General features: G+C 39.0%; 1 protein-coding gene across 1 annotated transcript in view; it reads left to right on the forward strand.

Moving 5' to 3' along the window:
- PLCB4 (phospholipase C beta 4) overlaps positions 1 to 26,187 on the forward strand; it is a 93,769-nt gene that overhangs the window by 11,546 nt on the left and 56,036 nt on the right. Inside the window, exons 5-16 of the mRNA XM_009282559.2 lie at positions 3,380 to 3,459; positions 4,010 to 4,063; positions 9,344 to 9,407; positions 10,548 to 10,648; positions 11,258 to 11,315; positions 16,178 to 16,286; positions 19,896 to 20,106; positions 20,744 to 20,837; positions 21,539 to 21,618; positions 22,074 to 22,158; positions 24,715 to 24,805; positions 25,725 to 25,820. Of these exons, the coding sequence (XP_009280834.1) occupies positions 3,380 to 3,459; positions 4,010 to 4,063; positions 9,344 to 9,407; positions 10,548 to 10,648; positions 11,258 to 11,315; positions 16,178 to 16,286; positions 19,896 to 20,106; positions 20,744 to 20,837; positions 21,539 to 21,618; positions 22,074 to 22,158; positions 24,715 to 24,805; positions 25,725 to 25,820 (1,123 nt within the window). The remainder of the gene's footprint in view (positions 1 to 3,379; positions 3,460 to 4,009; positions 4,064 to 9,343; positions 9,408 to 10,547; positions 10,649 to 11,257; positions 11,316 to 16,177; positions 16,287 to 19,895; positions 20,107 to 20,743; positions 20,838 to 21,538; positions 21,619 to 22,073; positions 22,159 to 24,714; positions 24,806 to 25,724; positions 25,821 to 26,187) is intronic.

The following is a 26,187-nucleotide window of genomic DNA, read 5'->3' on the forward strand; positions in this document are numbered from 1 at the left end:
CTGTAAGACCCAAGTGAAGTGTTTCCTATCTACCTTATCTCAATTTCATCTTGTTACAGGATTTTCCTTCTTTGGAGAGGTAGTGATTTGGAAGTGCTGAGCACGAAAGAAGGGAATTGAGGATCATTATCCCTGTTTACTTACATAGGTTTACAGGTCTTTCAGCTTCATCTGTAAAATAAGGAGTGCCGTCACAGCATACAAGCAAGGCTGCTGCTATATTCTTTGTGGCACGTTAGCTGAGAAAAATCTGAGCTCTTCTTTCACCCCTCCCACAAGGTCATCAGACAAGTGTACATTAAATCTGGGAATGGTTTGTTGTCAGGAAAGCAACGTATTGCCAGCTTGACATTTGTCAGAGTATTCAGGCTTTGGAGACTTTGTGAATATCTGTGCACTGGATCACAGTGCCTTAGAAGTGATTATGAAGATGGTTGTTATTTGGAGACTATTCTGGCTCAGAAGAACAAAGAGTTTGAATGTATTGCACTGAGCCTGTATGTTAATTTATGGATGAGGAAATTTTTTCATCTTATGTCATTCTGCTTCTATATAGTATGTTCACAATCCAGAAGCATTATTTTTTTCCTCAGCTCTCTTATTCCTAGTTAATTTGGGGCCAGCTGGTAACTGTGGGGAATATCTGATGAAAGGCTCCAGAAACTGCTTTAGCCCCAAACTGAAGTACAAGCAGCCAGATGCTACATTGTAGTGCAGCTGTGTGGTGTGGAACAGATAGGCAAATGTGTCTCTCGAACTGCCATATCTTGCCCAGGGGACATCATGCCAACGTAAAGATGATTCATAGATGGACAGAGACGCTTAGGTTACTCCCTTGCTTGGTGCCAGCAGAGATGTGATGCTTTTGTGGTTTATCAGTGTTTGGCTGTAGTTCTGTGCTCTTTTGGTGTAAGAGAATGCAGTTCCTGATTTGGCATCTCTATCAGGAAAGGGCATTATCATTGAAAAAAAGATGAGGGAGTCCTTTAAAGTGGAAATTGTCAGGACAGTTCCTGCAAAGAAATTACTTGGTAAGTGGTTAGTGTATTGATTTCTCTCTATACTTATGGGTTGTTTGGGGTTTTTTTTCTAGCAGTGTTCCTTTTTGGCAGCTGTTCTTGATTTACAGAAGTAGCTTCAGAACTGTGTGCTGGGTAACCTTACTTTTCAATGTTAGATTTTTGCTATATCTGGTGTAGTTGCAATCTGTTGCCTTCAAATCAGAATGGATCTCTGTGTGTTTATTTCCTATTGAAATGGTGACGTTGCCAGTACTGCACCAATGGCGTGTTTTAGCAGGAAAAAAATGGGAGTTTTGAAAGACTGAAGCTTATTCACAACATGCATTTTGCGTAATTTAATTTTGCAATGTTCTTTTATTTGTGGTGCGTATGCCATTTTACGTTGTGGGTCAGTGTTGAAAGGTTGAGGACCTCTTAAGGGACTACAGACTAATCCAGATCATACGAGGATAAATTTTTGTATAGCTGTGACGGTGTTCATGCAGCAGTAATGTTACATTTTACTGTTTAAAACAAACAAACCACAAAAAAATCAAAGGTAGATAGTTGGTGGTAGTTGAATGTTCTAGGAGATTGAAATATACATAAGACTTGTTTAGGCATTTATCCTAAAATTATCACAAGCACTACTCCTATATCATCTTAGGTGAGGGAACGTGTGTAGGAAAAGATAAGTGTTTCCTAAGTCTGTCAATGGCTTCCAGTTATATCAGTTCTAATAAATAACATTCTCTCTCTCCCCATGAACCTTGCTTTCTTTATATCCCTAGACAGTACATCCATGCTATGACTACTAAGTCATCTTACTCATGCAGTTGGGAAAAGAGAAATGGGAGGGCAGACTGTTACTGGTGGGTTGTTTTCAAGCACAAAAACACACCTGGGAAAACCCCAAATGCTAGCTTTTCTCATAAGTCAGAATTCTATTTTCAAATGATCCTCAGATACACACTTACTCTATTTGTATGCGTATTTTATGCAGTACTTCTTAAAAAGGATAATTCAAAAAGGAATATTTAAATAGTAATAAATGGCTACTTTTCCTAAAGCAAAATAGATTTATAAGGTCTATTTTTAAGGGAGTCTGATTAACAATTTCTTGCTTAAAAAGAAGTTTGTGATGTGCTTGTAATGTGTCATGAGTACAAGGGTCTGCTTAAGTGTGTTTATCTGCTGAGTTGACACCTTAGACCTTGTTTTAGCCCATAGGGATTTACTGCCCGCAGTTTACAATATGCCATTTTCCAAAGAAGTTAGTATTCCTTCTATATAAATGATGATTTTTTTCATCTGTTTTGCAGATGTACAGCACTCGTTCATGAAAAGAAAAATATACTCATCTGCATCTATTTATAAGTGTCAAATTCTGGATCCTGCCCAAGTCAGTTCAAGCTGCATGCACAGAATTTGGCTGGAAGCAAGAAGCTTCTTTATTCATAAGGTTAATGTTAAGCAGTGGACCAAATCCCGCCTCAGTTCCACCAGTGTGAATTATCTGTTGAGTAATCCTGGCATTACAATGGCCTTATTGAGATCGAACTTGGCTTATAGTGCTGTCATTTTTTTCTCTTCCTATAGCTTTATCCTGCCAGGATTCTTGCTGAAATCAATGAGTGTTCATGTTAGGGCCTCATCCCTAAGCTTCTTCTATAGAGTACTGCAAAGTCTAGGTACAAGCTGTAGTAGAAAAATATATCCATAAAAAGGAATTACATAAGTAAGTGCTGTAATGCTGCTGTTGGCTGCAAGTCATCCCACTGATTACTGGAACGTTTTGCTTTTTAAGGATGAAAGCCAGAAAGCAAGCAGGATTGAATACGTAACAGGGTGTTAGATGAGGTCAGCGTCACAGAAGAATTGTTGTGCCTCCCTGTGGTTTGCTCTAGCTTATTAATATTTTGTTTCATTCCTTTTCTAAAACTGGACCAGTTAAACATGTCATCACATATTGTATAATGTTGCTTAGTAATAGCTAATATTGCCAGCCGCAACTGAAAGGGAGGCATATGTTTATAGAGGCTATAAATAGAAAGCTTAATAAATCAATCAATGGACCGCTTGCCTTTGCTGGCAATAAACTGTTCTAATAGCACCGCTGATGCTACGTGTAGTACTTGGAAGAATGGAAAGCACAATCACTTTGTTTAGTGAAGGATGAAATAGTAATGGGTAAAATGTGGCTGGACGTTTCTGTGGTGTTATAGGCTGTGAAGCGGGCAGGCTTTTTTTCCTCAACTCGGGTTATTAACATTATCTATAGCTGCAAGGAAGAGCAGCCTTCCCCCAAGACAAACTTTCCTACTTTTTCCCTCTTTAGTTTTCGTAACTTGGTGTTTCTGTATTTTCATGTTTTTCAGCAATGGGTAGAAGGGCTTGGATCCATCATACATAACTTCAGAGCTAACAATGTCAGTCCAATGACATGTCTCAAGAAACAGTAAGTTAGTTTCTTTCCTCTCCCTTCTCCTTTATTTCTCTGTCCTTGCATTTTCCTTCTTGGAATTTAAAAAAAAAAAAAAAAAATTGTTTTCCATAGTTCAACATTTAAAAAAAAAAAAAAAAAAAAAAAAAAAAAAAAAAAATTCATTGTGACCAGAAGAGGTCTCAAGTCTATATTTGGCACCTGCCCAGGAGAAATTATAAGAGAATTTATAACTGTTCACTTGATTTATTGATATTGTATGTTTTAATTATTGTCTGGTTTGCTCTTTCATTGATGCATATGCAAACAAAACCCCATGAGTCTTTCTTGTCTTCACACTTGTGTTAATTGATGTACTGATTCTTTTGGGCTGCTTTTTGCCTTTCCAGTTACAGAACTGCTCTGCCTCAAGCACTGAAAGATTACAGAAAAACGTTTTTATTACAGAACAATTATTTGTTTGTACTCATTTCACAGACATGGCAGTAATCTTAATCTAAATATAAGTATCTAGATCCCAATTTTAATAAATAATATTTTAAAAATATTTTATTCTTAATTTCAGCTGGATGAAGCTGGCCTTTCTAACAAACACAAATGGGAAAATTCCCGTTCGGAGGTAAGCACAATTGCGAATTCAAGTTTGTATCAGGTACTGGTTGTATAACGTTAATAAAATTCTGTGGCTTAATAATGAAATATAATATCAATTTCATTACTAATACATGTGTAAAAATAAGTACAGAACTAGACATACTTAGCTGAGTTCCGTACCTCCTTGGTAAACTAGGCAGGACTTCTTATCAGTCTAGTAATTTTTTTTTTAGTCCATTGTAATGAGGATATGAGTGCTTGTAATTGTTTTCAAAGTCACTTAGAGCTAAGAGCATCAGTTTTCTCAGCTTAAAACTCCTCAAACTCTGGGATGGGTTTTTCAGTTGTAAAACATCATAAAATACTTATCAAAAGAATCATAAAAACTTGTAGGCCAGTTAAGTAGAGGACAAAAAAGGTACATTTTAAAATGTAGTTCCTTGTAAAAGAGACAGATACAGCTCTGCCAAAAATACTTCTGCTTTTATAGGAACCCCCAGGATAATATTTGGTTTTTTCCATATGGTAAATGAATCGTTTGGTTAGTTGTTGTCAGTAACAGAAAAGCTAGAACAATGTATATCTTTCTGTGCTTTGTAAGATAAGTGTCACAGAACATGTTTTTCAAGGGGGAAAGAGAGGATTTTGCATCTATAGAATCTGCAAAAAGGCAAAGGGCCTGCCATGCGGCCTTCCAGGTTTCTTTAGTTTCGTGACTCAAGTGACACCTTGACAGTGTTAAGGCTGCTTCAGTGTATTAATCTTTCAACTTTCACATTGCCAAGCCCCTGCTTATTTCTCAAACTTGACTAAACTGCTATGAGGCACCTTCTGTGCAGAAGTCCCATGAGGAATATCAACTGAAGGGTAAAGATGAGGGAACAATACTACAGGGGCAAATTAATTTCCAAGACTTTAGAGCTTTATGCCTGTGTTTGAACATAGATCTTTATTCCTCAGTATGAATTTATAGCGCGCTAGCTCATCTGAAACTACTTCTGCCTTGAAATATTTTACCTTGCATTTAGCGAGGCATAAATTCTCTCCATTGTGCTACAGCATCCTGATTTGCACATGCAGACAAACCCGCATATTGCTGAAGAGAGTCCAGTCCACTGGTTCCAGTGTATTAAATCTTCCTGCCAGATCTGCAGTTTTCATTTTAGAGGACTTACATGGTCTCTTAAAGTTGAATCATTTTTCTTAAAAATGTTTCCAGTTCCAAGAGTTTGTTTTTTCAAATTTGCACTATTTCCAGGTTGACATAAATCAGTCTCTAGCCGCTTAATTTATTGCAAAAGTAATTTGCAGTATAAATTTGTAAGGGCTCTACTATTCCACGCTGTGCAGAGGGAAGCTGAATCTTCTTCACATCTGGATGCTCCAAGGAATGTGCTGTGTTGGTGTGAGTGAAATATGGCAACTTTTTGGGCTTCATCCGGGAAGCACTGTATCACCTGCTGAAAGGACTAGGAGAGATGTCAGTGAGAGGTGGGAGGAAAGGTGTAGAGGAGGAATGTTGAATGAAGGGGAAAAAAATCAGTCTGCTCTGTAGACCTACATTGGAAAAGAGGGTGAACTAGAGCCCTGATGGAGGACGGCAAGATCATGAGAGTAGCCTGATCCAGCAACAGCTACTTATCATGAAGTGGGACACAGGCACCCAGGTGTCTCAGCACTGGGCAGCCTGGGATGTGGGGGACTTCGTTGCTTCCATCCTCCTCCCACGAACACTTAGTGCAGAGAAGGAGCGTGGAGAGATAAAAGAGGGAACAGAAGGAGGTAGATGCATAAGGAGAAGGATATGTGCATGAGGAAGGCAAGCCAGGAAGCACTGGGAAATGTGGGCTGAATGGTTCTGCTATGCAAGATGCACCAAGCTTCACATTGTTTACCCAAGCCTCCCCCCAGTAACTCTTTCCACTGGTTGAAACCACTGATGCTTCTCCTTCAACTGACCTCCAGATTGCTGTGGTCAGCCCCTCCCATATACCTGTTTTCAAATACAATGCTATCTAGTCAAACCTCCGCCGCCTCCTGCTGCTCAGGGATCATGTAGGAATTGCTGTAGCTCTGAGGATACATATAGGAAGGTGATTCTCACAGAAACAGAATACCCAGCAGATCTGTTAAGCTGTAGGAATGTGTATCACAAGATCACCTTTACTTCATTTTTACACAAAAGTGCAGTAAAACACTGAGGGGGGGAAAAAAAATCTCACCTGGGAAATCGGAGCTGCTTGCGTTTCTTCTCAGGTTTCAGACAGATTTTTGCAGCTAGCACATGGCCATAGGGGATGATGAGCCTTGAGAAGGAGAAACTCCTTAGGCTGTCAGTGGTAAATAGCATAAATATTCCTAACTCCTCGTTAGTACAGTTGGGGGTTGCAGAGTCATGAAGATTCTTCTCAACTATTAGATTTTAATGTACTCTGGGGCATATATCTATTACTATCAACCTACTGTGTTTGGCAGAGAAGAAATTCTGGCAGTTAGTAGTGTGAAAACCTTAGGAGAGCACTAGATTTGTCTTTTGGGCTTTAATAAATTTTAGCAGTCTGAGTCTAGAACTACATCTACAGATCTTACAAAGACAGGGCATTTGATAAGATATTTTGTATTTTCAGATTTTAACACTACTGTAAATGACGACTAAAAAGTTCAGTGTTTGTTAAAAACAAATTCTGCTTGGTTTCTGCATCTTTCTGTTGGCAGAAAATGGATTTTCTACGTGTGCAAGTTGCACGTCTTCAGCTAGAGCCTGTTTAGAAATTAGCTTTGCTCAATCTATGCTTATCCCTTGTACAACTACATTTAAAAGGATTTAAGCTAATTGAGCTTCTAACTATGAAAATATAAAAAAGAAAAAGCTAAACTATGACAGATGAGGCTTAAACCTGTTTTACAGTAGTTTAATTAGTTAATTTGAAATTACACTTTTTTAGTAAATACGTTTTGTATCGTTTACTCCAGAGTGCCTGGAAGAAGTCTGTTTCAATACTTCGATGATGGTTGGAAATCATAGTTTTAGATAATTTCTTGTATGGTGTAGGCAGTGGTACTTCCAGTTCTAGCCAAACTGATAAATGTAGTGGAGCCATGATAAAAGATTGATTTGAACAGTTTATGTGTTGGCTTGATTTTTGAAGTAATGGTTGGAAAGTGGTGAAGGTCTGAGGGTAACTAAGTCATTTAATCCATCAACAAGCACAATAGATTCATACCCCTCCGTCCCAGATTTGGGAAGTATTTTAAATATTTATGAGGAAGTACATTGACATGTTACCATAAAAAGGCCCAAACCACTGTAGAACATGAGGAGCAAACACCTGTTAGGTACCTGTCGACCAGTAACTTGCCTGCATCTGAAGTAGCCCCATTTCCTTCCAAGGTGTACAGCAAGGTGAATGTAAATCTGCCAGGATGAAGTCACTTCTGATAGAGGGAGGACTAGTTTTATTTACAATGTCCTTAGCAAAATGAAAGTGTCATGCTGTATTTTTACAATCTTTTTGGATTCGTGCGATCTTTTCTAGACTGCTGCTCTCATTACAAATTACTGCTATGTTTGCTGTCATCTTTGGTGAAATAAAAAATAGTTTGGCATCAAAAATAAGTTCCCTGCAGCCATGGAATCTTGGCTCACAGTTTCTGAGCAATTACTTATGCTAATATTACACGTTCTACATGACATTTATTATTGGGGCCCGTTTCATTAGAACAGACATAGAATTTTTTGCAGGGCTGGAGACAGGTTGTAAATTGTGGAGCTAACATTACTCTCTGTTTTAGAATTAGTAGAAAAATACATGCCTGAGATTTTTTTTAAGAAACAAGTGCCTAAAGTTAAACTCAGTCTGTATTTTAGTGAAAACATCTCGGTACTTACCAGCTTTGGAAAATCAAATAACTTATTTAGGTGCCTAAATAGGGACATGGAAATCTAACTGTTGTAAGAACCCAGTAAAAAAAAAAAAAAATTGGCCAAGATTTATTAAAATATTATTTTATCATTTAGATCTTTTACTTCCCAATCTTAATTTTATTAGTATGAAAATATTTACATAGGCGGTTTAGAGTGTTTTGGAGAGTAAAACAACTGTGAATTGCTATGGCAACAAATAACAGCAACAGTTTGTTGCACATCTTTCACCATGTGAAATTATTTAGTATGCATGAGATTAACAAAAAGTCTCAGCAAATGTTTGTCTCACTTGATGATAAAGAGCAACATATTCTTGTCAGGCAACTATAGAGTCCTTCCCAATGTACAGCTTTGTCGTCATTAGAAATAGATATTGGATACAGACTTCGTTTTTTCTCTCCAGATTGAGACAGCAAAATCAAGGGGTTGTGGAATGCATCATTTTAGCTTAGACCTTAAACGGAAGGAAGGAGAGCTGTCAAGTTTGAATGTACTTTTCCAGAGTTAGAGGTTATTCAAACTCGTCTCAAATGGAAACGGAAATAGACCGAATGCTTTCACATTCATCATACCAAATAGCTAAGCTTTAATTGGATTTCTTTAATTTCAAGTGAAACCAGTTTGTCAGTCTCATGCATGGTGAAATCACCCCTGTTTTGCAGAAAGAAGTGGATGTTAATCAGTTTGGTGGAAATATTTGAGTGGCAGCTGAGACCTACTTAAATGAGTTGTGCATAGTATGTCTAGAACAGGGATATTTATGAGGTGAGGGAGCATTCAAAGGGAGGAGTGAGCACTGCAGCTGGTGAGGGAGCAGGGAATGAGATTCGCTGTGCACGTGGGAGTCTCTTGCTAGCAGCGACTGCTTGAAAAGGAAAGAGGAAAGAAGCTGCCATTGGAAATGGTTCATACCTACCTTATGGGTGACCTGGGAGGCATAGGTTAATGCTTGGAAAAGAAGGGAAGTCACCACAACCAGGAACAGCTGGAGGCATGAGTCTCCTTACTTGTAGAATCTGCTACTTTTTAGTACACAGTCATTTATCTATGCATAAAGGTGACAAGTGCCAACAGAATAATGCTTTGCACGGCTCTGTATTCCAGTATATTGGGAAAAAAAAAACTCTTTTGTTCTCTTTGCAGTCCATTATTTTGATATATTTTCTAATGGATCGCTTGCAGGCAGAGCACTGCTGCTCTGTGAAGCTTAGAGCACTTTTTCAACTGCGCTATTACTTGGAAGATGCTTACATTCACCAGTTTAAGCCAGAGGAAAATGTTGGCATTAAAAGCAAGAGAGAGACAACTGATTGTTTAAAAAGTGACTAACGTTTCTTCTCCTCCCCCCCCCCCCCCTCTTTTTTTTTTTTTTTTTTTTATAACAGGTAAAACAGAAAAAGTGATCTTTCAGGCACTTAAGGAATTAGGTCTTCCCAGTGGAAAGGTATTTAGTGGTTTTGAATAACTTTTATGTATACTAATAAATTGATGAATCATTCATGTTTGTAGCTGTGATCTAAGTCATTTGCATCACATAAAAGCATGCCTATTGTTCATGAGTAACTTATTAATCACTGTAGGTTGTTTACTAAAACCAAAATGTAATTAAATCTGTACAACATAGTGCTCCTTAAACCTCTTAGATGAGTCTTCCTTTCTTTTCTGTAACAGACTACCTTTCATTCATTTGTACAAAGTACATAGGCACAGAATATGCACGTAATACTTTTTTTGTTGCATGCTGTCCTCTCAGTTGCATTTCTTGGACTCCTGCTGCTCTTTGCTCCCTTCCGTTGGAGAACTGCTGTCCAGCTCTGTCCCACTCGCAGCAGGAGCCCCTGCCAGCAGCCCCAGAGAGGTGACGGCTGGTTACAGCTGCAGCTAATTTTTTCAGCTTTACTCGCTGCCCAGCCTCCCTTCTTTCATTTTGGAGACTCCAGCCCGTGGTTCTTGGCCTGACTGCAGCAAGCGCCTGGTGAGGGGCAGCCCTGCGGGCTCAGCAGCTTGCTGTCTCCGGCAGGGAGAGGGGGAGTAGAAAGACGTGAATCCCCAGCAGTAGCAGTGCCTGGCACCTGAGATGAAATTTTTCCTCACTGCTGCAGTTCTCATCTTGTTCAGAGGAGGACATGATACTGAATGTGTCAGCCATGTGTTCCCTCCCTTGTGGAAGTTTTACATGCCCTTGTATGAGAGCTGCTTTGCTTTTTAAAACCATTGCACCAAACCTGAGACTTTTTCCCAACGTTCCTTGGCTTCAGTATAAGTATCCTGAAGTTTGTACACTATTTTGGGCTTTGAGGGGTTTTTTTAAGCTTCAGAAGAAAAATAAAGACTGTTTTCCAGTTCTGTGTTTATGTAGAAATAATGTTACCGTGAGGTCAGAATATAAGCACATCAAACAGATCTATGCTAAAGATGAATTAAGAACTGTTTTCAGAAAATACAAAAGAAACTAGGTAAGCTTAAACTAGGTAAAGAGGTAAAACAGTTCTCAGTTGCTTTATCTGATATAAGATATGCTTTTGGGAAAAGAGCATATAAGCTCTCTCTTGCTGGATAAATGTACCTTTGCATTTTGTTGCAGAATGATGAAATTGAGCCTGCGGCATTTACTTACGAGAAATTTTATGAGCTCACCCAAAAGATATGTCCCCGAACTGACATAGAGGACCTCTTTAAGAAGATGTAAGTTCAAATTTAATATAATCTTGCTTTAAACTCATTTTGCTGTATTTTTAGTCCATATCTAATAGTGACAGAACACCGTAAAGATTGTGTAACCTTGAATCCTAGTAGCATCAGCAGTATTTTAAGACAAACTCAAGTCTATGCTTTTCCCCTTCCTTCCCTCTCAGATTGTTAATGTAAAAGTTCACTCTGTGTTTTAGAGCAACTTTTACATGAGTTAGAGGAAGCACCTGGAACTTTTTTTTTTGCACTGGCTTTACTAACTACTATAATTTTAACTTGCTCCTTTAGGGGATTAACACAGTATGTGAACTAATTAAATAAGAAATTTGAAGTTTAAGAAGTTTCTTCACTCAATTTATCCTCAGATGGAGGACTTACATGTTGTTTTATGAAGTAATGTTTGTTAAGTTATAGGAAGTATGGGAGATAGACTGTGCCAAGCATAGACAGTATGTTTTCTGTGACTGTTCGTTTTGAGATTATAGAGCTACTTCAGGTAGAAAACTAGGTGGTTTTAAAAGTATCAACAATGTCAACATGTAAATCATACCTACTGTAGCATCGTATATGAAAACTTACATTCTCTAATAAATTTCTTTTCAGCAATGGAGACAAAACTGATTATTTAACGGTAGACCAATTAGTGAGCTTTCTAAATGAAGTAAGCTTTTTCATACATTAACTACCATACAAGTCTGTCTGCAGTGGCTTGCTTCTTCCAGTCTTTCCATTGCATGAATCATGCCATTATTTGCTATGCTTTTGATCCGCTGATCTTTCCATTATGGTAACATCCAGGTGCAAAAATCAGCTCCAACCTTGTATGTTGTTGTGCTTTCTACATGTTGGCTTTGCAGATTGCATCTGTTGATTACTTGCTGTTGTGTTATGTTGTGTGTTATGTACGTTTTATACATTCTATACGGTTACATTCAATGCAGTTTCAACTAAAATACACCCAGTATTTTATTTTAATTAGTTTACCTGTAGGCCACAGCTAAATATATCTGCCAATCCTCCTGAATAATAGAAAAAATGAAGTAGGCTTTTATAAACAGTGGTTTGATTTTTCTTGACAGTATTATTTCAATCTATTCCAAATCTAAGAGCTAAGAGGATATTTTGAGAGTTTGTATATGATTTTTAAAATACTGTGTGTGCAGAATAAGAGGAAATATTTTTATTGCTGTATTTCCAGAATACAGTTGTTGGCAAGAGTATTTAGTATTTCTTAAAAACATCATGAGTGTGCGAAGTACTTCAATAAACAGTGTGGGGTTGGTTTTTTTTCTATTCCTAAAGCACAGTAAGTTATAGAAGACTGACTCATTTGGAATTGCAACAATAAATGCACTATGTAGATTTGACAAGAACATACACATGGAAAATAGGCACATTCTCCTTGGTTTTGTACCAGTAGATTCTTCTCACCTGGAACATGGATAGCTGTTTTACCTCTCTGCATGATCTTTTAGGGACTGGGTGCATTACCAAAAACCTCTCAATCTAAAATTATTTTACTAGTTATAAATATTTTTTATGTATTTTTTAATATATATTTATTTATATAACTGAGACTGCTATATGAAGATTCAAGCAGGAAGTTCCCCATATATCAAATTTAGAATATAATTTTCTTTTTCAGTAGGGAATGCATGCCTTACTCTTCACAAGACCTGAATTACATGTAGAAAGAGTATTCAAAAAGAAAAGACAGTGAGAAGATTAACAGCTTCAGGACTAATGGTTACATACTTGGGGCCTTAGTTCATATCTGTATAGTCCTCTCTATTAGCAAATTGGAGCACACGCTTAATCTTACTACTATGAGATGTTCTTTTGTCACAGCTATTTACAAAGCTCAGTGTCTAAATGTTTGCAGGACTGGGGTCATAGCTAAGGCATTTCAGTTCTGCTTCTGCATTGAAGAGAGAAAGGATAACGTTGTGGTTTAAATTATGAATTATCCCCTTAAAGTACCTCAGCCCCCCAATTCACTTGTAGTGATAGATACACTTCGCTGCTTGAAGCACACAGCCCTGTCCCCACCTTGAACCGTATTAGCTTCTGATTTTTTTTTGTGTTAATCCTCATTTTTCAGTAAATTACTATTTTATCATTATTTTTAAATTGATCTCTGCAATTGTTTTAGTTTAAAGTGTGCTTCCTTGAAGCCCAAACTTCTGAAGAAGAGCCGCCAGCAATTGTAAGAACTTCCTGGCTATCTCCAGTAACTGATTAAAAAATTAAAATTGAATTGTTGTGCTCTCAATTTTGTATTGTTTTAGCAGTTCTTTTTACACAGTTAGAAGCCTTATTTTATGGGCACTATTGGAGAAAGATGTATCTTGTTGGCTACATTCGTACTGACACAACACATTTTGCAGTTGGAAATCTTGTAGTTGGCCCTTTAGTTGGTGACCAGAGCTGGGAAAAATGAGTCAAGTGGTTTTATAGAGTAGGAAATTCATTCTGATGACTGAAACTAATGCCTTTGGCTCTGTGCTGGAGGTCTTTTGGTCTCCAAAGAGAGTTTAAAGTTTTGGTCATGATTTGAAAGGCACTAAATGACCCAGAATCTCCCTCCTGAAGTGATCGTTTCTGTCCCTTTGACAGCTGGCCAACACTGCAATTAGCAGTGGTGTTTAACGCTAGAAAATATAAAAAGATTATTATCATTATATAGGAGGGGGAGTTACTTGGCAGAACAATTCTTCATGAGAGTCTTTAACCTAAATTATTTTGAATTTGGTAACCTCCAAGGCATGCTGCAGAAGCTCTTAAGTGTTATGGGTTTTTAAGGGAGCATGAGGATACGTTACTGGGTATGAGTGGAGAGTGAGCTGCTTTCCTGGAGTTTTTTCCAAACTGTTGTCTCTATTTGACTTTTAAATGCTGCTGGCTGACAGCTGGTTTAATTGGGTATCAGTATTAAAGCTTCTGCAAAGTTTTTAGAAATTTAATTATTGTCAGGCAGAGGGTATTTTGTCTAGGTCTTCTTTTTTTAAAGTCAAATTTTGAAAAAAGAAAATGTAGTAGAAAAAGAACTGAAATCACTACTATTGAGATTTGCTCCTGCCATTCATTTGCAGCAATAAATTAATAAGCCAAGTAACTGTCAAAATGGAAATTCAGTATCTGACCAGGACTCATCCTTTCTCCTGGGAAGGAGGTATGAGGAGATCCTTTTCTATCCCCCTCTTCCCCACTTTCTTGCTCTCCCTCCTTCCCTCCCTCCCTCTTGCTCGCTCTTCCTCCCCCCTTCCCATTCGCTCGCTTGCTCTTTCTATCTCCATCTGGTTTTCATCTCCACAAAAGGACACCCTTCTTACCACTGCACAGGACAAATTCAAGAGGCAAAATTGGTTCCGGCACATTATTAACTGCTGTGCGTGTCAGTTTGTATCCACTCAAAGAGGAGACTGGAGGCCAGGTTGGGGAGGCTAAATGATCTTTCTCTCTTTGCAGAACCATACAGGCATTCTTTCTCCCCGTGCTTTTAGACGGTTCACCCACATATGGTTAAGAAAGTCTAGTGTAAGGGTGTCCTGTCTAATATGGTAACTAGAACAATCAAATGCAACTTCGTTGGACATACACAATTAGTCCTGGGGCATGTTGTCTTTCTAGATGAAACTTCGCTTTTAGTTTTGGTCAGCTTTTGTGTTACAACTTTCCTGTGCCAACAAGCTCAGTAGTGCAGAACGTTTCCCCAAGAAACACTAGTAAGCATTCTTCCTTTTTTTTTAAAGTAAAACTTCATCAGCTGTCGATTTCGCCTTTTTTTTTTAAACTAAGTAAACATAAAGACATGCTTTTGTTGAAATCGAAAATTGATAATGAGCAGTGATCATTGCTACAAGAAGAATATTTTGCTCTTAGCTCTTTCCGATAACTCTGGGACTCTTTCTTAAGAGGAGACTTTTTGCTTTATCCCATTTATTTTCTTCTGTTTGCTTATGACTAACTGTAGAAGAAAGAGAGTGGGGAAGAGCACTTTTCTTAAGAACCTTCCCTGCTATTTCTTAGGATTTTTTGAAGTGGTGTATTGTCACTAATGGTATAAAGCTTGTCATTTGTCACAGTAGACTGTACTGTTGCATGCCAGTGTTGTGTTGCTGTTGTGTGCTGCTTAGCAAGTTATGTCCTGCATCCCTCTGCTCTCATATCATAGTTCACCTGAGTTTTACTTAGATACCCAGACAGCCGATCTGCAGTGAATGAAACTGCTGTATTTTAGATGCTGCAGACTGTCAGTAGCATTACTTGAAAGATCCCTCCTTAATTGCATGATTAAATTGGCATTGGTTGTAATTTCTTGGAATTAATTAAGCACATGCACCAATGTATTGATTGTAAGAAAAGAGATCAAGTGCTTATTTTTGATTGGATATTGCTTTTTTCATGAAAAAACGTCAAAAAGTTTACACATAAGGAATTACAGCAAATGCTGATAGTGCTGTGCCAAGCCATATCAATGCCATCCTGTCCACTCCAAATTATTGATCACCAATATGGGGGTGGCCTGTTACATTTCTGAATTCTGCTTAAACTAAAGCTTGAAAACTGTGCACCTACTGGGGTAAAAGAGTGGTTTCACAGTCATTTATTTCTTTGTTTTATTGCATCTGCTTACATGCCACTACTCCGTTCAGTTCTGTTTTTAATTTTCTGTTAATGGAGAATCAGGCACACAGTGTGCAGCTCTAATCCAGCATGGAGAAAAACAAGTTACGTAGCACAGTATTAGGTGAAAACTTAAAAACTCTGAGTTTTAGTAGTGTATTACAAATCACTGCTAAATTGTATCTAAATATTACATATATTATGAAATATTTTATTTTGTAATTTTACAATTTGTAAATATTGTAAATTACTGTGAATTGAAGAGATGATACTGTGAAGCTCTTTTAAGTTGTACATATTTCTTCTAAGAACCTACGCTGTTTTTTGCATAGTTAATAACACAATGTTTCCACGATTCACGAATAATCATCAGTAGTTGCATATTTCTAAACTTGGGTTTCAAATTCTGTATTTCTAGTATAGTTTTATTTTAATTTTTACTTTAGCTGTAGATATTGCTGAAGACATGCATTTTTGCAGAGGTGATTACAGTGCCATCAGTCAAGTCTGTCATCTCTACGTGACCGACAAAAAAGATCAGGGAGAGAATTTACAAAGGAGAGAGATTTAGCGATTTATTTTCAACATTTCATTTGCACGTATACCACGTGCAGTCATTCTTTTAATGAACAAGCAAGAGTAAGACCAGTTATATGATTGCACTGGATTGATTTTTTGAAATATTTTTATAATCAAACTGCCTAGGTTTCTTATGAAAGATAAGGTTCGTTTTCTGTCTAAAGCTAAAGTTACTGTTGAATAGTCTGTAAGTTTTAGGGCTTTTTTTTTTTTTTTAAATGTCCACTTCTTTCTTTCTCATCTGCAGTAATGAAATGCTCTTGGGTGATAGCCATGCACTATATTGTTTTGCTGAATTCCGTTGTTTTCTAACCTTAGCATCAACGAGATCCTCGGCTCAATGAAATTTTATTTCCCTTTTATGACACAAAAAGAGCAATGCAGATAATTGAGACATATGAGCCAGATGAAGACTTGAAGAGTAAAGGTAAATGTGGGAGGGAATTCAGTATTTACTGGTTTTAGGCATTTGGGGAGTTTGCTCCGAAGCATCCAAATTTCTAAAAGGGAGCTTACAGTCCTTGTGGTCAGGGCAAACACTTGTGTGACCACCCAGTGAACCAGATCAGGAAACTGATCTGCTGAAAAATATCTCCCCCTCAAAACCATCGATTTTTTAGATGGATTATTTCCCTCATCCAGGTTACAGTGTGGCTACAAAGACAGCCATCCTGGTACAAAATGGGAGAGGCTAGGATTGAGTAAATGGGGAACTACATGGAGACTCCTTCTAGCAACAAGGCAACATGCATGTGGCTATGGCCAAGGTCTCGGAGAGACTACAATGCTGTACAGATATTGTGTAAAAATAAAAAATGAATTACCATGCGCGCCATTGGATATGCATCCACCTTCTTATAATATAATCTGTATAGTGCTTGAGGGCAGCAGCCTAGCTTAGAACAGGGTATTTCATGTGGGTGCATTGAAAAATGTTCTCTCTGAGCAAGAAGATTGCAGGAAATGTCTCCAAGCCATTCTTGGACTGCTCGCGTCCTGAGCTGCTATGGGTGTTGGAGGTGTCAGTGGTTGAACTTGGCTCCCAGTTCTTATCCATTCTGCTGAAATAGCTGTGTTGGGATCAGCTGCAGAAATTAAAATTGTTGCTATCCCCATCTGCCCTCCCTGCCCTTTCGTTGGAAGTTACTGTCATCGTAGCATGCAGAGGAGCAGACTGCAGCCTTGCAAAGCCCATAAACCTTCAGGCATCCTAACAGGAAGCCGCTTTCACTAGACATTTAGGCTAATGTATCAACCTAGCACTGGAGAAGCTGAATAGCTTTTATACGTCCACTAGTGCTGCCCCTGCTGATGAAGGATGTACAAAGCAGACAATAAAAGGAGGCAATATCTTAAACTGCTTCAGTAAAGCCTGAGGTAGCTCTCGCTCAGTGCTGCGGCCTTGTTGGGTTCCCTGTGTGCCTTTATGTTGCGGTATGATCACAGGCATTGACACCAGCAATACCTTCCACAGCAACACCCGCCCCTTTCACTGGGAAGGGTTTACAGTTGTCTTCCTCAGTCTATAAACTTAAAGGAATCTTTCTGTAGCTGGATGTGTAGCTTTCACCATTCCTTATCATACTTTAGTCCTTCTGACCAAACTGCTAGAGGAAGAGCTTGTGCTGTATATGCTACTCCAGGCACTGTGTTGTATGCTGAGTTAATAGGTTGCTCTTTTAGTTCTGTGAAAACGTGGACTTTCCAGGAATCACCTGGGAGAGAGGGAGCTATTTCTCTTGTCTAGGAGTCATTTATAAAGGTTATGAGGATTTTCCACTCACAAGCAGTGTAGCTTATTTCTCTTCCTCTCTGCATGAAGTAGAATTCTCCAAGTATTAATTACTTCATTTTAGTCAACTCTATCCTTTTTTATTTTTTTTTTAGAGGGCACTCATCTGTGATTCCTCTTGATGCCAGTGTATTTTACATATTTTCCAAAATGAGGAAGGTGTACTAACGTAGCTGCCATCCGTTTAGGATGGAAGATGTAAAAACATGTTTTATGAAGGTGGAAATTAACCTAGAACTGGAAAACAGTGTTCAATAATTCACAAAGAAGAGGATTTTGCAAGCACCAAGCTGTAGCAAGGGAATGATACTGGCTTATTCTTTTAGCCAGTAATTGAATCTTGGCTAATTATTTAGCTTCTTCCTTTGATTTATATTTCTAATAGTTTTTAAATAAATGTGGTAAACCTCCTGCGGGGATAGGGTTATGGAGAATAACAGCAGAACAGCAGTGTCCTCTTGCAGTGTTCCTCCGTTGATCATATTCACTGATGCAGGTTTTATCCCAATGCAATCAGTAGGATAGAGAGATGATTTCATATAATAACATGTTGAACCTTAGCATGTAAAGAAGGCAAGAATTTATCTTAGCAGTGGTTGTTCTCTGCAGTCTCTCCTCTTCTTCTTAGATATAACTTTGCTGTTGAGCAAAAAATTAAGCTCAACACCTTTTTTTTGCTAAATCATGTAGTTTAAGAAACAAGGCTGATGTACAAGAAGGCAGTAGCGATAAGCAACTGACTCTTCCTCAGTTACATTTCAGTAACAGAAAGAGTAAGTAAAGCTGAACAAGTTAATGCTGTGCAGTTTAGTAACTAGAGTCTGCTCAGGAACGCTACAAAAGCAAATTCTTCCACCTGGTCAGTGCATGTCAAAAATACAAAGGCCAGTCTGTTGAGCACATAGAGCTCTCTTAAGTTGCTGAAGTCTCAGCCATTGTTTGTCTAGAACGCCTGCTCAGCTGTGACTTTCTTCCACTAGATGATGCACTAGAAGTGCGTATCATCCGAGATACTTTGTGCTGCTGCTTTTAAGTTCTCAGTGATCAACAAAATAAAAGTATTCTTAAAGTTGAAAATTCCGTTTCGCCCCCCTTTTTTCCCCCTTCTTCCAAAAGTCAGAATCAGCTGAGAGGATTTGAATAAGATGTTCCAGAAAGTTCACCTCTGGCCAACACCAAGCACAGAAAATTTAAGTTCCAGTAGAGGATTTTTTCAGAAAGCTAGGAGCAGAATGAAAAGCAGGATTACTAGAGTTCTCTGTGTAAGAGAAAAGTTGTCTTAAAATAAAAATAGGACTGTTGCAACCTGTGCCTTAACAATAGCTGAGTGTTCATACATGACTTTAGGGAAAGCAATCTCCAAATCGGTGCCAGATAACTATTCTCTGCAATGATGCCTTGTCAGTAATCCCTCCTCTACCCCAGATCATTTTACAGTCTCTTAGCCACTTTAAAACTGATATTGCAGTACTGATTATTCTTACCTTGTTTTCATTAAAATTTATCCCTTGATTTATATTTTTTTATACTTTATGAAGCATTATAACAGCAGAGAAATAAGAGAAAAGTGTTACGGATTCTATCCTGTGAATTACTGTACGTCCCATGTTCATTGTAGTAAATGGCTTGCTTTTCATTATAAAGGAATAAACCTGTATTTTAGACAGTAAACTTGAAGGTATCTTAGATTTTCCTTATGCTTTGCAAATGAACACGTGCAAATGTTTTCAGATACACCTCTGCTTGTTTTTGTCAGCGGAGAACAGTCTCTGCACATGCTGCAAGCTGATTAACAGCGATGCAGCACGGTCAGGGCAGGACTAAATACGAAAGAAGGGAGAAAAGTGCCGTAGAAGACTGGTACATGCAAGCTCACAAAGTCCCAGAGCTCAAAATTGTTGGGAGCGTTCTGAGGAGCTGTTGCTAGTTATTTGCCGCCTTCACATCCTCTTGATGCCTTAGGTCTACCGTGGTGAGTGCTGGACATAGGATATTGAGCTGTGTGGGCACCTGAGTTTTTTTTTTTTTTTTTCTTTTGTTATCTGGGAATACAGTGGCAGATTTTGTACCAGAGGGACAGTTGCTGGTCAGCTTGGAGCATTGGAAGGGGAGAGCGTCTGTTTGCTCGAAGAAGCCTGTGTAAACATAGCTTTTGTGCCAGGGTTCCTGCTCTGTGAGACAGTTTGGTTCCTGCCCACTATAAATTTCTAGTAGTAATTTGCCATGCTTTCTTCTTCCTTCTAGGTGTCATATCAAGTGATGGGTTTTGCAGATACTTGATGTCAGATGAAAATGCCCCAGTTTTCCTAGACCGTTTGGAATTATATCAGGAAATGGACCATCCTTTGGCTCATTATTTCATCAGTTCCTCCCACAATACATATTTAACAGGCAGGCAGTTTGGTGGCAAGTCTTCGGTGGAAATGTACAGACAAGTGCTTTTGGCTGGATGCAGGTTGGAAGCAGGAGATAACAGCCTTTAGTATTTGTGGACCTAATACTTTAAACCTACATAATATGCCTTGGTGGTGATATATATTGCATAATTGAATGTATAAATATATTAGTGTGGTAAATGAAACTGTACATATTTAAAATACTATTTTTCTCACAACAAACATTGAAAGGCAGTGGAATGTAGAAATGGATGTCAGGAGACAGGTTGTGAGAAAGATAACAGAAGTTTGATCTCAAAATGACAACTGAAGAATTTCAGAGGACTTTCTGCTTTGTAATTAAGAAGTTTGTATGTAAATGAGAATCAGTTTATGATTTCTTGCTTAATTTCTTAACGTACTAGAATGTGTCACAGTTAACTGAGTAAGAGAATAAATTAGAAGAGTGTCACAGTGCTAAAAACATTATTGTTCAGGTGTAAATATATTGACCCATACATAGTATATTTAAGGTAATATACCCAAAGTTATAAAGGCAGTCTGAAATTACACATGTGCAGCTTAAAAGCAATTGTGTAATGCCCGAAACTGCTTTGTAACTTACTGCTCTGAACACCACGGCTCAAAACTTGTCCTGAGTAGCTCGCCTGTACTGAAACACTAAGGAAGCTGACATCGTTTTTCTTGGGTCTTTAGGTGTGTTGAGCTGGACTGTTGGGATGGCAAAGGTGAAGATCAAGAACCAATAATAACGCATGGAAAAGCAATGTGTACAGATATTCTTTTCAAGGTAAATGCTTGAGATCTACACCTGACAGTAAGCCCCAGTAGAACCCTCGGACAAGAATCCATGTAGGGCACCCTCCCCTCCTCAGCACCCAGATGCTGCTCCCTTGTGACAGACTGACAAATCGCATAGGCACAGTTTCTTGTCCCCAGATCTTAGGGCTCATTTCTGACTCGCATCATACGCCCCTGTGTTATGTGTGCCTTTCCACAGAAACTGCAGGAAGCAGGCTTGCTTCTTTTGCCCCATATTTTCACATCCTGTGGCTCTTTCCACCACAGAATAAATATCTTCTCCATTGTCTGAGAAGTTCCTTAGCTGTGGAAACAGCCTGAAGATGCAGGAGTTATTGTGGGAGTAGAAATTCTCCGTGGCAAGAGAAGATGGCAGCAGATCCAGGGGTAGCATTGATGGGTTCTGGGTGAAGCTGCCATCACTGCTGCAGGTGCAGTGAGGCACCTGTTGGGTGCTGAGTCCGGGTTGTTGCGGGGAAACAGAGAAGAATGAGCGTACAGTTTGTTCTAGTTCTGGCTTCACTTGGCACATTTGAGACTTAGCTCTGTATTTCTCAGGGTGGGGTGGAGAACAAAAAAATCTCTTTCATTATGATTGTAATCAGGGTGGGGTGGAGAACAAAAAAATCTCTTTCGTTATGATTGTAATTTGATCTGTTCTAATTTGAATTCCATTATTGCATTTTAAAGGACGTAATTCAAGCCATTAAGGAAACAGCATTTGTTACATCAGAGTATCCTGTCATTCTTTCATTTGAAAATCACTGCAGGTATATAGTGCCCATTTTTTTTTTTTTTATAGGGCAATGTATGAGAGATGATACAGCTCAAACATACTATAATTTGAGTGTACTTGAAAACTGTGTAGGGATATGCAGGTACGCAGAGTGTCACTTGGAAGAGACTGTACTTTAATATACTAGTCAATCTTTATCCAGCTTAATAATGGCAATATTTTTATCTGTGATAAAGCTGTGAAATATATTTGGATGTTCCATTAGTTGTGTGGGATTCAGTTAATCTGCTTTGGTCTTGCTAAATTCATCTATGTCAGATAATAGACTTTTATTGACAGTTTAATTACAGTAAAGTAGTAATACTCAGTTGAGAGAAAGTGGGCAGTATATAATTTGGGATATCTGCATTACTTAGTATTATTCTGTTTTGCTGAGTAATAGTGATTTCTTTTTTATATTTAAAAATTAAGAAACATCATCTTTTCCAGCAAATATCAACAGTACAAGATGTCAAAATACTGTGAAGATCTTTTTGGAGATCTCCTGTTGAAGCAGCCTCTAGAAACACATCCAGTATGTTACATTCTGCCAGTCTTCTTATTTTTTTTATATTAGCTGTATTTAAAAGAGATGATAAACTGGGATCATATCACCTATAGTGCTGTTCACTGCCAGTCTGGTGCTTTCAAAAATGACTAGTGATTTTGGGTGTCTACACTTTTTGGTACAAACTTGTGCTTATCTGATTTGTTTAATCTCTTCCGTACAGGGCTCTGGCGAGCAGCCTGGGGAAATCCATCCCCTTGATGTGTGACGTAATATCAGCACCTACATAAAATACACCACATACATTGTATTTGCAAGTCATACATAACTCTGAAATTGCCAGTCACTGTTGAAAACCAATTAACTATAAATTGCATGGTCTCAGCTGAGGAAACCTCTTCTTTCAGCTGCACTTTGCATGCTTCATGCTCCAGATCAGGTCCTGCAGTCTAGGTGGCCCCCACTACTGCATTAAGAATTAAATTAAGCACGAAGAGTTCCCTGCAGTCTCATTTGGACTCTCAAGTGCACTGTAATCTGCATGCACTTCACTCTCCTGCATGGCAGGAGATAATAACAGCCACTCCTTCACAAACACAGTATTTGAGACTTCAAGAGCTTGTTACCCAGTGCTTGCAGCTACTCCTCCAGGCCTTCCTTACTCTCCTGAGCAATGTGCTCACTGTCTGCCAGCAGCCACCCAAAACCTGCGGATGCTCTTTAGTGCTGTGGGGGACCACGGCAAAGAGGACTCTGCCTTACCTTTCAGCTCCTGTCCGTGTGACCCCTGCAAAGGGGCCTCCTGGCATTATCATCTCTAGAGCTGTGTTTTTGTTGGCTTTCCTTGCATGTTGCAGGGACAGCAACGCACAAAAGGCTCAGTGAATATCAGGTTGTTGCCCTGAAAAGTGCGTCCCAGAGAACTAAATCTGTAACGTATGTAGCACCTTGCCACATTCCTCACAAATGACAGCTTCCAACAGCTTTCAGGGAAGCCTAAAATAGAGCTGGCCAAAGGCTGCCATGCTGCTACCTCAGGGCCTAGTATTAAGCCTCAGCTGCCTGTGCTCTGTAGCACTACTGAGCCTTCTGCATTTTGTGTCCATTTCTCCTCATGGGTGAATTCAGTCCCCAGCTGCTCACAAAGCAAATGTTGCAGAGATGGCAGGAGGAGCTTGAAACGTCTATTTTATGTGCTTGGTTTCCGATACCTCCACTGACTGAGGAGGGCAGACTTAAGAGATACATGGCACTGGCTGAAGCAGATTTGGTTTTAAGTAAAAGCAAATATTTGTCCAAATGGGCACCCAGCTATGCCCTGTGCTTGGGGATGCGGACTGGTATCCTGGAAGCCTGGGGATAAATGAGCTCTGCGGCACTGACATCTAGTGGAATTACAAGCCAAGCGCTCTCAGGAACAATTGCGTTTTCTCTTCATGAAACTCCCATGACTGAGCTAGCCTGGTGGTTGTGGATAATCATTATCCTCCTGCAAGGAGGTTTGCACCCATTCTTGTGAGGTTGGGTTGGGTTGATTTTTTTTTTTTTCCTGGGTTGTTATTTGTCACCTCTGCTGCTTCTATTTGGTTTCAAGTCGTGGTGCTTTGTTCTTTTGTTTCTTCATCTAGAAGGCTGCTTCTGCGTAGCTCAGAGTTGGATTTAAGGATAAGAATTTCTGAATATTTCTTCTAAGAATTTTTACTTTTAATAGTCCTGGAAATATCTTCTACTCCTGTATCACTTATGGTTCACTGGAAACCACAGTCCATTATACCAGTAACTCCCTGTATAATATTCTTAGCAAGCCTGAGGTGGAGAGGGTGCTAATTACTGTACCCAAATCTCTGTTTCTTAGCCTCAGTGGTGTGATGGGGCTTAAACCAGAGGATTTTGTGCTTTTTCTTTTCTCACTAATATTTTTTTCTCCTTCCCCAAACTGGAAAAAACCTTTTTAGTAGTACTTCCTTGCTTATGTGAAACTTGCCATTTGCCTTTCACAAATACTGAAGATGTGACCCTGTAGCCCTACTAGCAAAAATAGTCCTCATTACCTAGCTGGGACTGGGTAGTTTTCCATTCACCAGTGCCAGCCCATTTCTACTCTGTAAGTATGTGTGGGCTGCCTCATTTGCGTTGTTACAGCTCGAAGGGGCCATAAAAGGTGACTTATTTAGAGATCAAATGATAACGGGCTAAACTGTGACTTGGACTGTGTGTGAACCACAGGGAGGGAGGGAAAGTAGGAAGTCCTCTGATGAAGAGTTGCAGGTCACATCCATGCCCACTGCTAGGCAGGAGAGAAGGGGAGACATTTTGACCAGTGCAGCTGAGGATGGCATAGGCTGGAGACTGATGTGCTGGCTTCAGGCAGCGACATTTACCTGAGCAAAGCTTTCCCGTGGGATAGAGAATAAGCAGAGGAGACAATATAACTGTAGTCACACTACCTCCCAGGGTTGTGCCTGAGGTGGCACTGCTTGTTCACTGCCCCTTACCATTGCTGTCCTAAAGTCAAAATCCCAAATAGGGATACAAAGAGGCCAAACAGCTGTTATTAAGCCTTTTCTTTAAATTATTTTACAGCTTGATCCAGGTAAAGCCTTACCTTCTCCTAATGACCTCAAAAGAAAGATTCTCATAAAGAATAAAAGGCTGAAACCTGAAGTAGAAAAAAGTAAGTAAAGTTCGTCAAGTATTAAATTAAACAAAAGTCCAGATGGATACGAATAGACTTTGTTACTAAAGTTTCGAAATTGCTTGTACTTTAGTGTTGGAAGAATAAGAATTATATGTAAACGACACTTTGTTTGCCCTTGTGTTTCATATGAGTGTCAGAGACTAGGCCTTGATATCAGCATGTAGCATAGGCATAGATAGACCTAGAAATGTAATCCTGGGACTTTTATCAGATTGCTGGTTGAGCTAAAATACAACACAGATAGAATCTCTTGTAAATTCTGCCTACACTGGTATGTTTGCATTGCTATGTTTTTCCAGGATAAGCATAAAATGAAATGGAATTTCAAATTGCTCTTCTTGCTAGTGTTGCCAGTTCTGATATTTATCTTCTTTCAGTAATAATAATGTTGCTATATTAGCTTCCAGTATGGCTGTAGTGATAAACCTTAGTCCCTCTCCATTCAAAGATAAGCGTGCAGACCTTCCACTGACTTCAGTCATACATGATTGCGTTCATGCTGTCTAACGGAAATGCACATGGGAACACAATTGAAAATGCAAGCACTTTGCCTCCGTTTGCATAGATCAAGCACCAAAGAGACAGCTGTCTATTTATTCTTTGAAGAAGTAATATGCTTGCTCCAAAGACCTTTGACGTCTACGGAAATATTTTTCTTAACTTCAGTGAGCTTTGGATACGGCCCTTACTGACCACTTTTCAGATCTAACAACAGTGTATGTCTAATGATGCTCTTACTCTGTAAAATTTTGTTGCTAACTGAAGACTTAGAGAACCCATTAAATAAAAGTAGCTCTCAGGATCAGAGAACCGTTTATGATTGTTCTCATGTATTTCTTTGTGCTACAAACTGTTCATGTCATGACTAATTTATTTTTATTTTTCTTATTAACAGAACAGCTTGATGCTCTGAAAAAGATGATGGAGGCTGGGGAAACTGCTGCTCCTGTAAATATCTTAGAGGATGATAATGAAGAAGAAATAGAAAGTGGTGAGGATTTCGTAGCGAAGGGCTCTCAAACATTGCCTGTGGTAAATCAGTAGGCCGGCATGAGCAGCTAGTACGCACGTTACCCACGTGCCCGCGGTCTGTGGCAGCAGCAATAAGTCTGGGCTCAGTGCAGGACCATTTATACAGACCTCTAGGCTTACCATCTCATCTCAGATACATAACCACAGCTGCCCCTGGCTCTGTGGCAGGCTGTGGTAGGAACGTGAGCTCAGTTGGTGGTACTAGCGGTAATTTTAACTTCTACTTACTGTTGAGAAGTCGTATTGGAGCAGCAACCAAGTCAGATTTTCACTGTGTATGTATGTATGTGTGTGTGTGAGAGACTGGGAAGCTGTGATCTTTGCTT

The sequence above is a fragment of the Aptenodytes forsteri genome, unplaced genomic scaffold (assembly GCF_000699145.1).
Source record: "Aptenodytes forsteri isolate BGI_AS27 unplaced genomic scaffold, ASM69914v1 Scaffold5, whole genome shotgun sequence".
NCBI lineage: Eukaryota > Metazoa > Chordata > Aves > Sphenisciformes > Spheniscidae > Aptenodytes > Aptenodytes forsteri.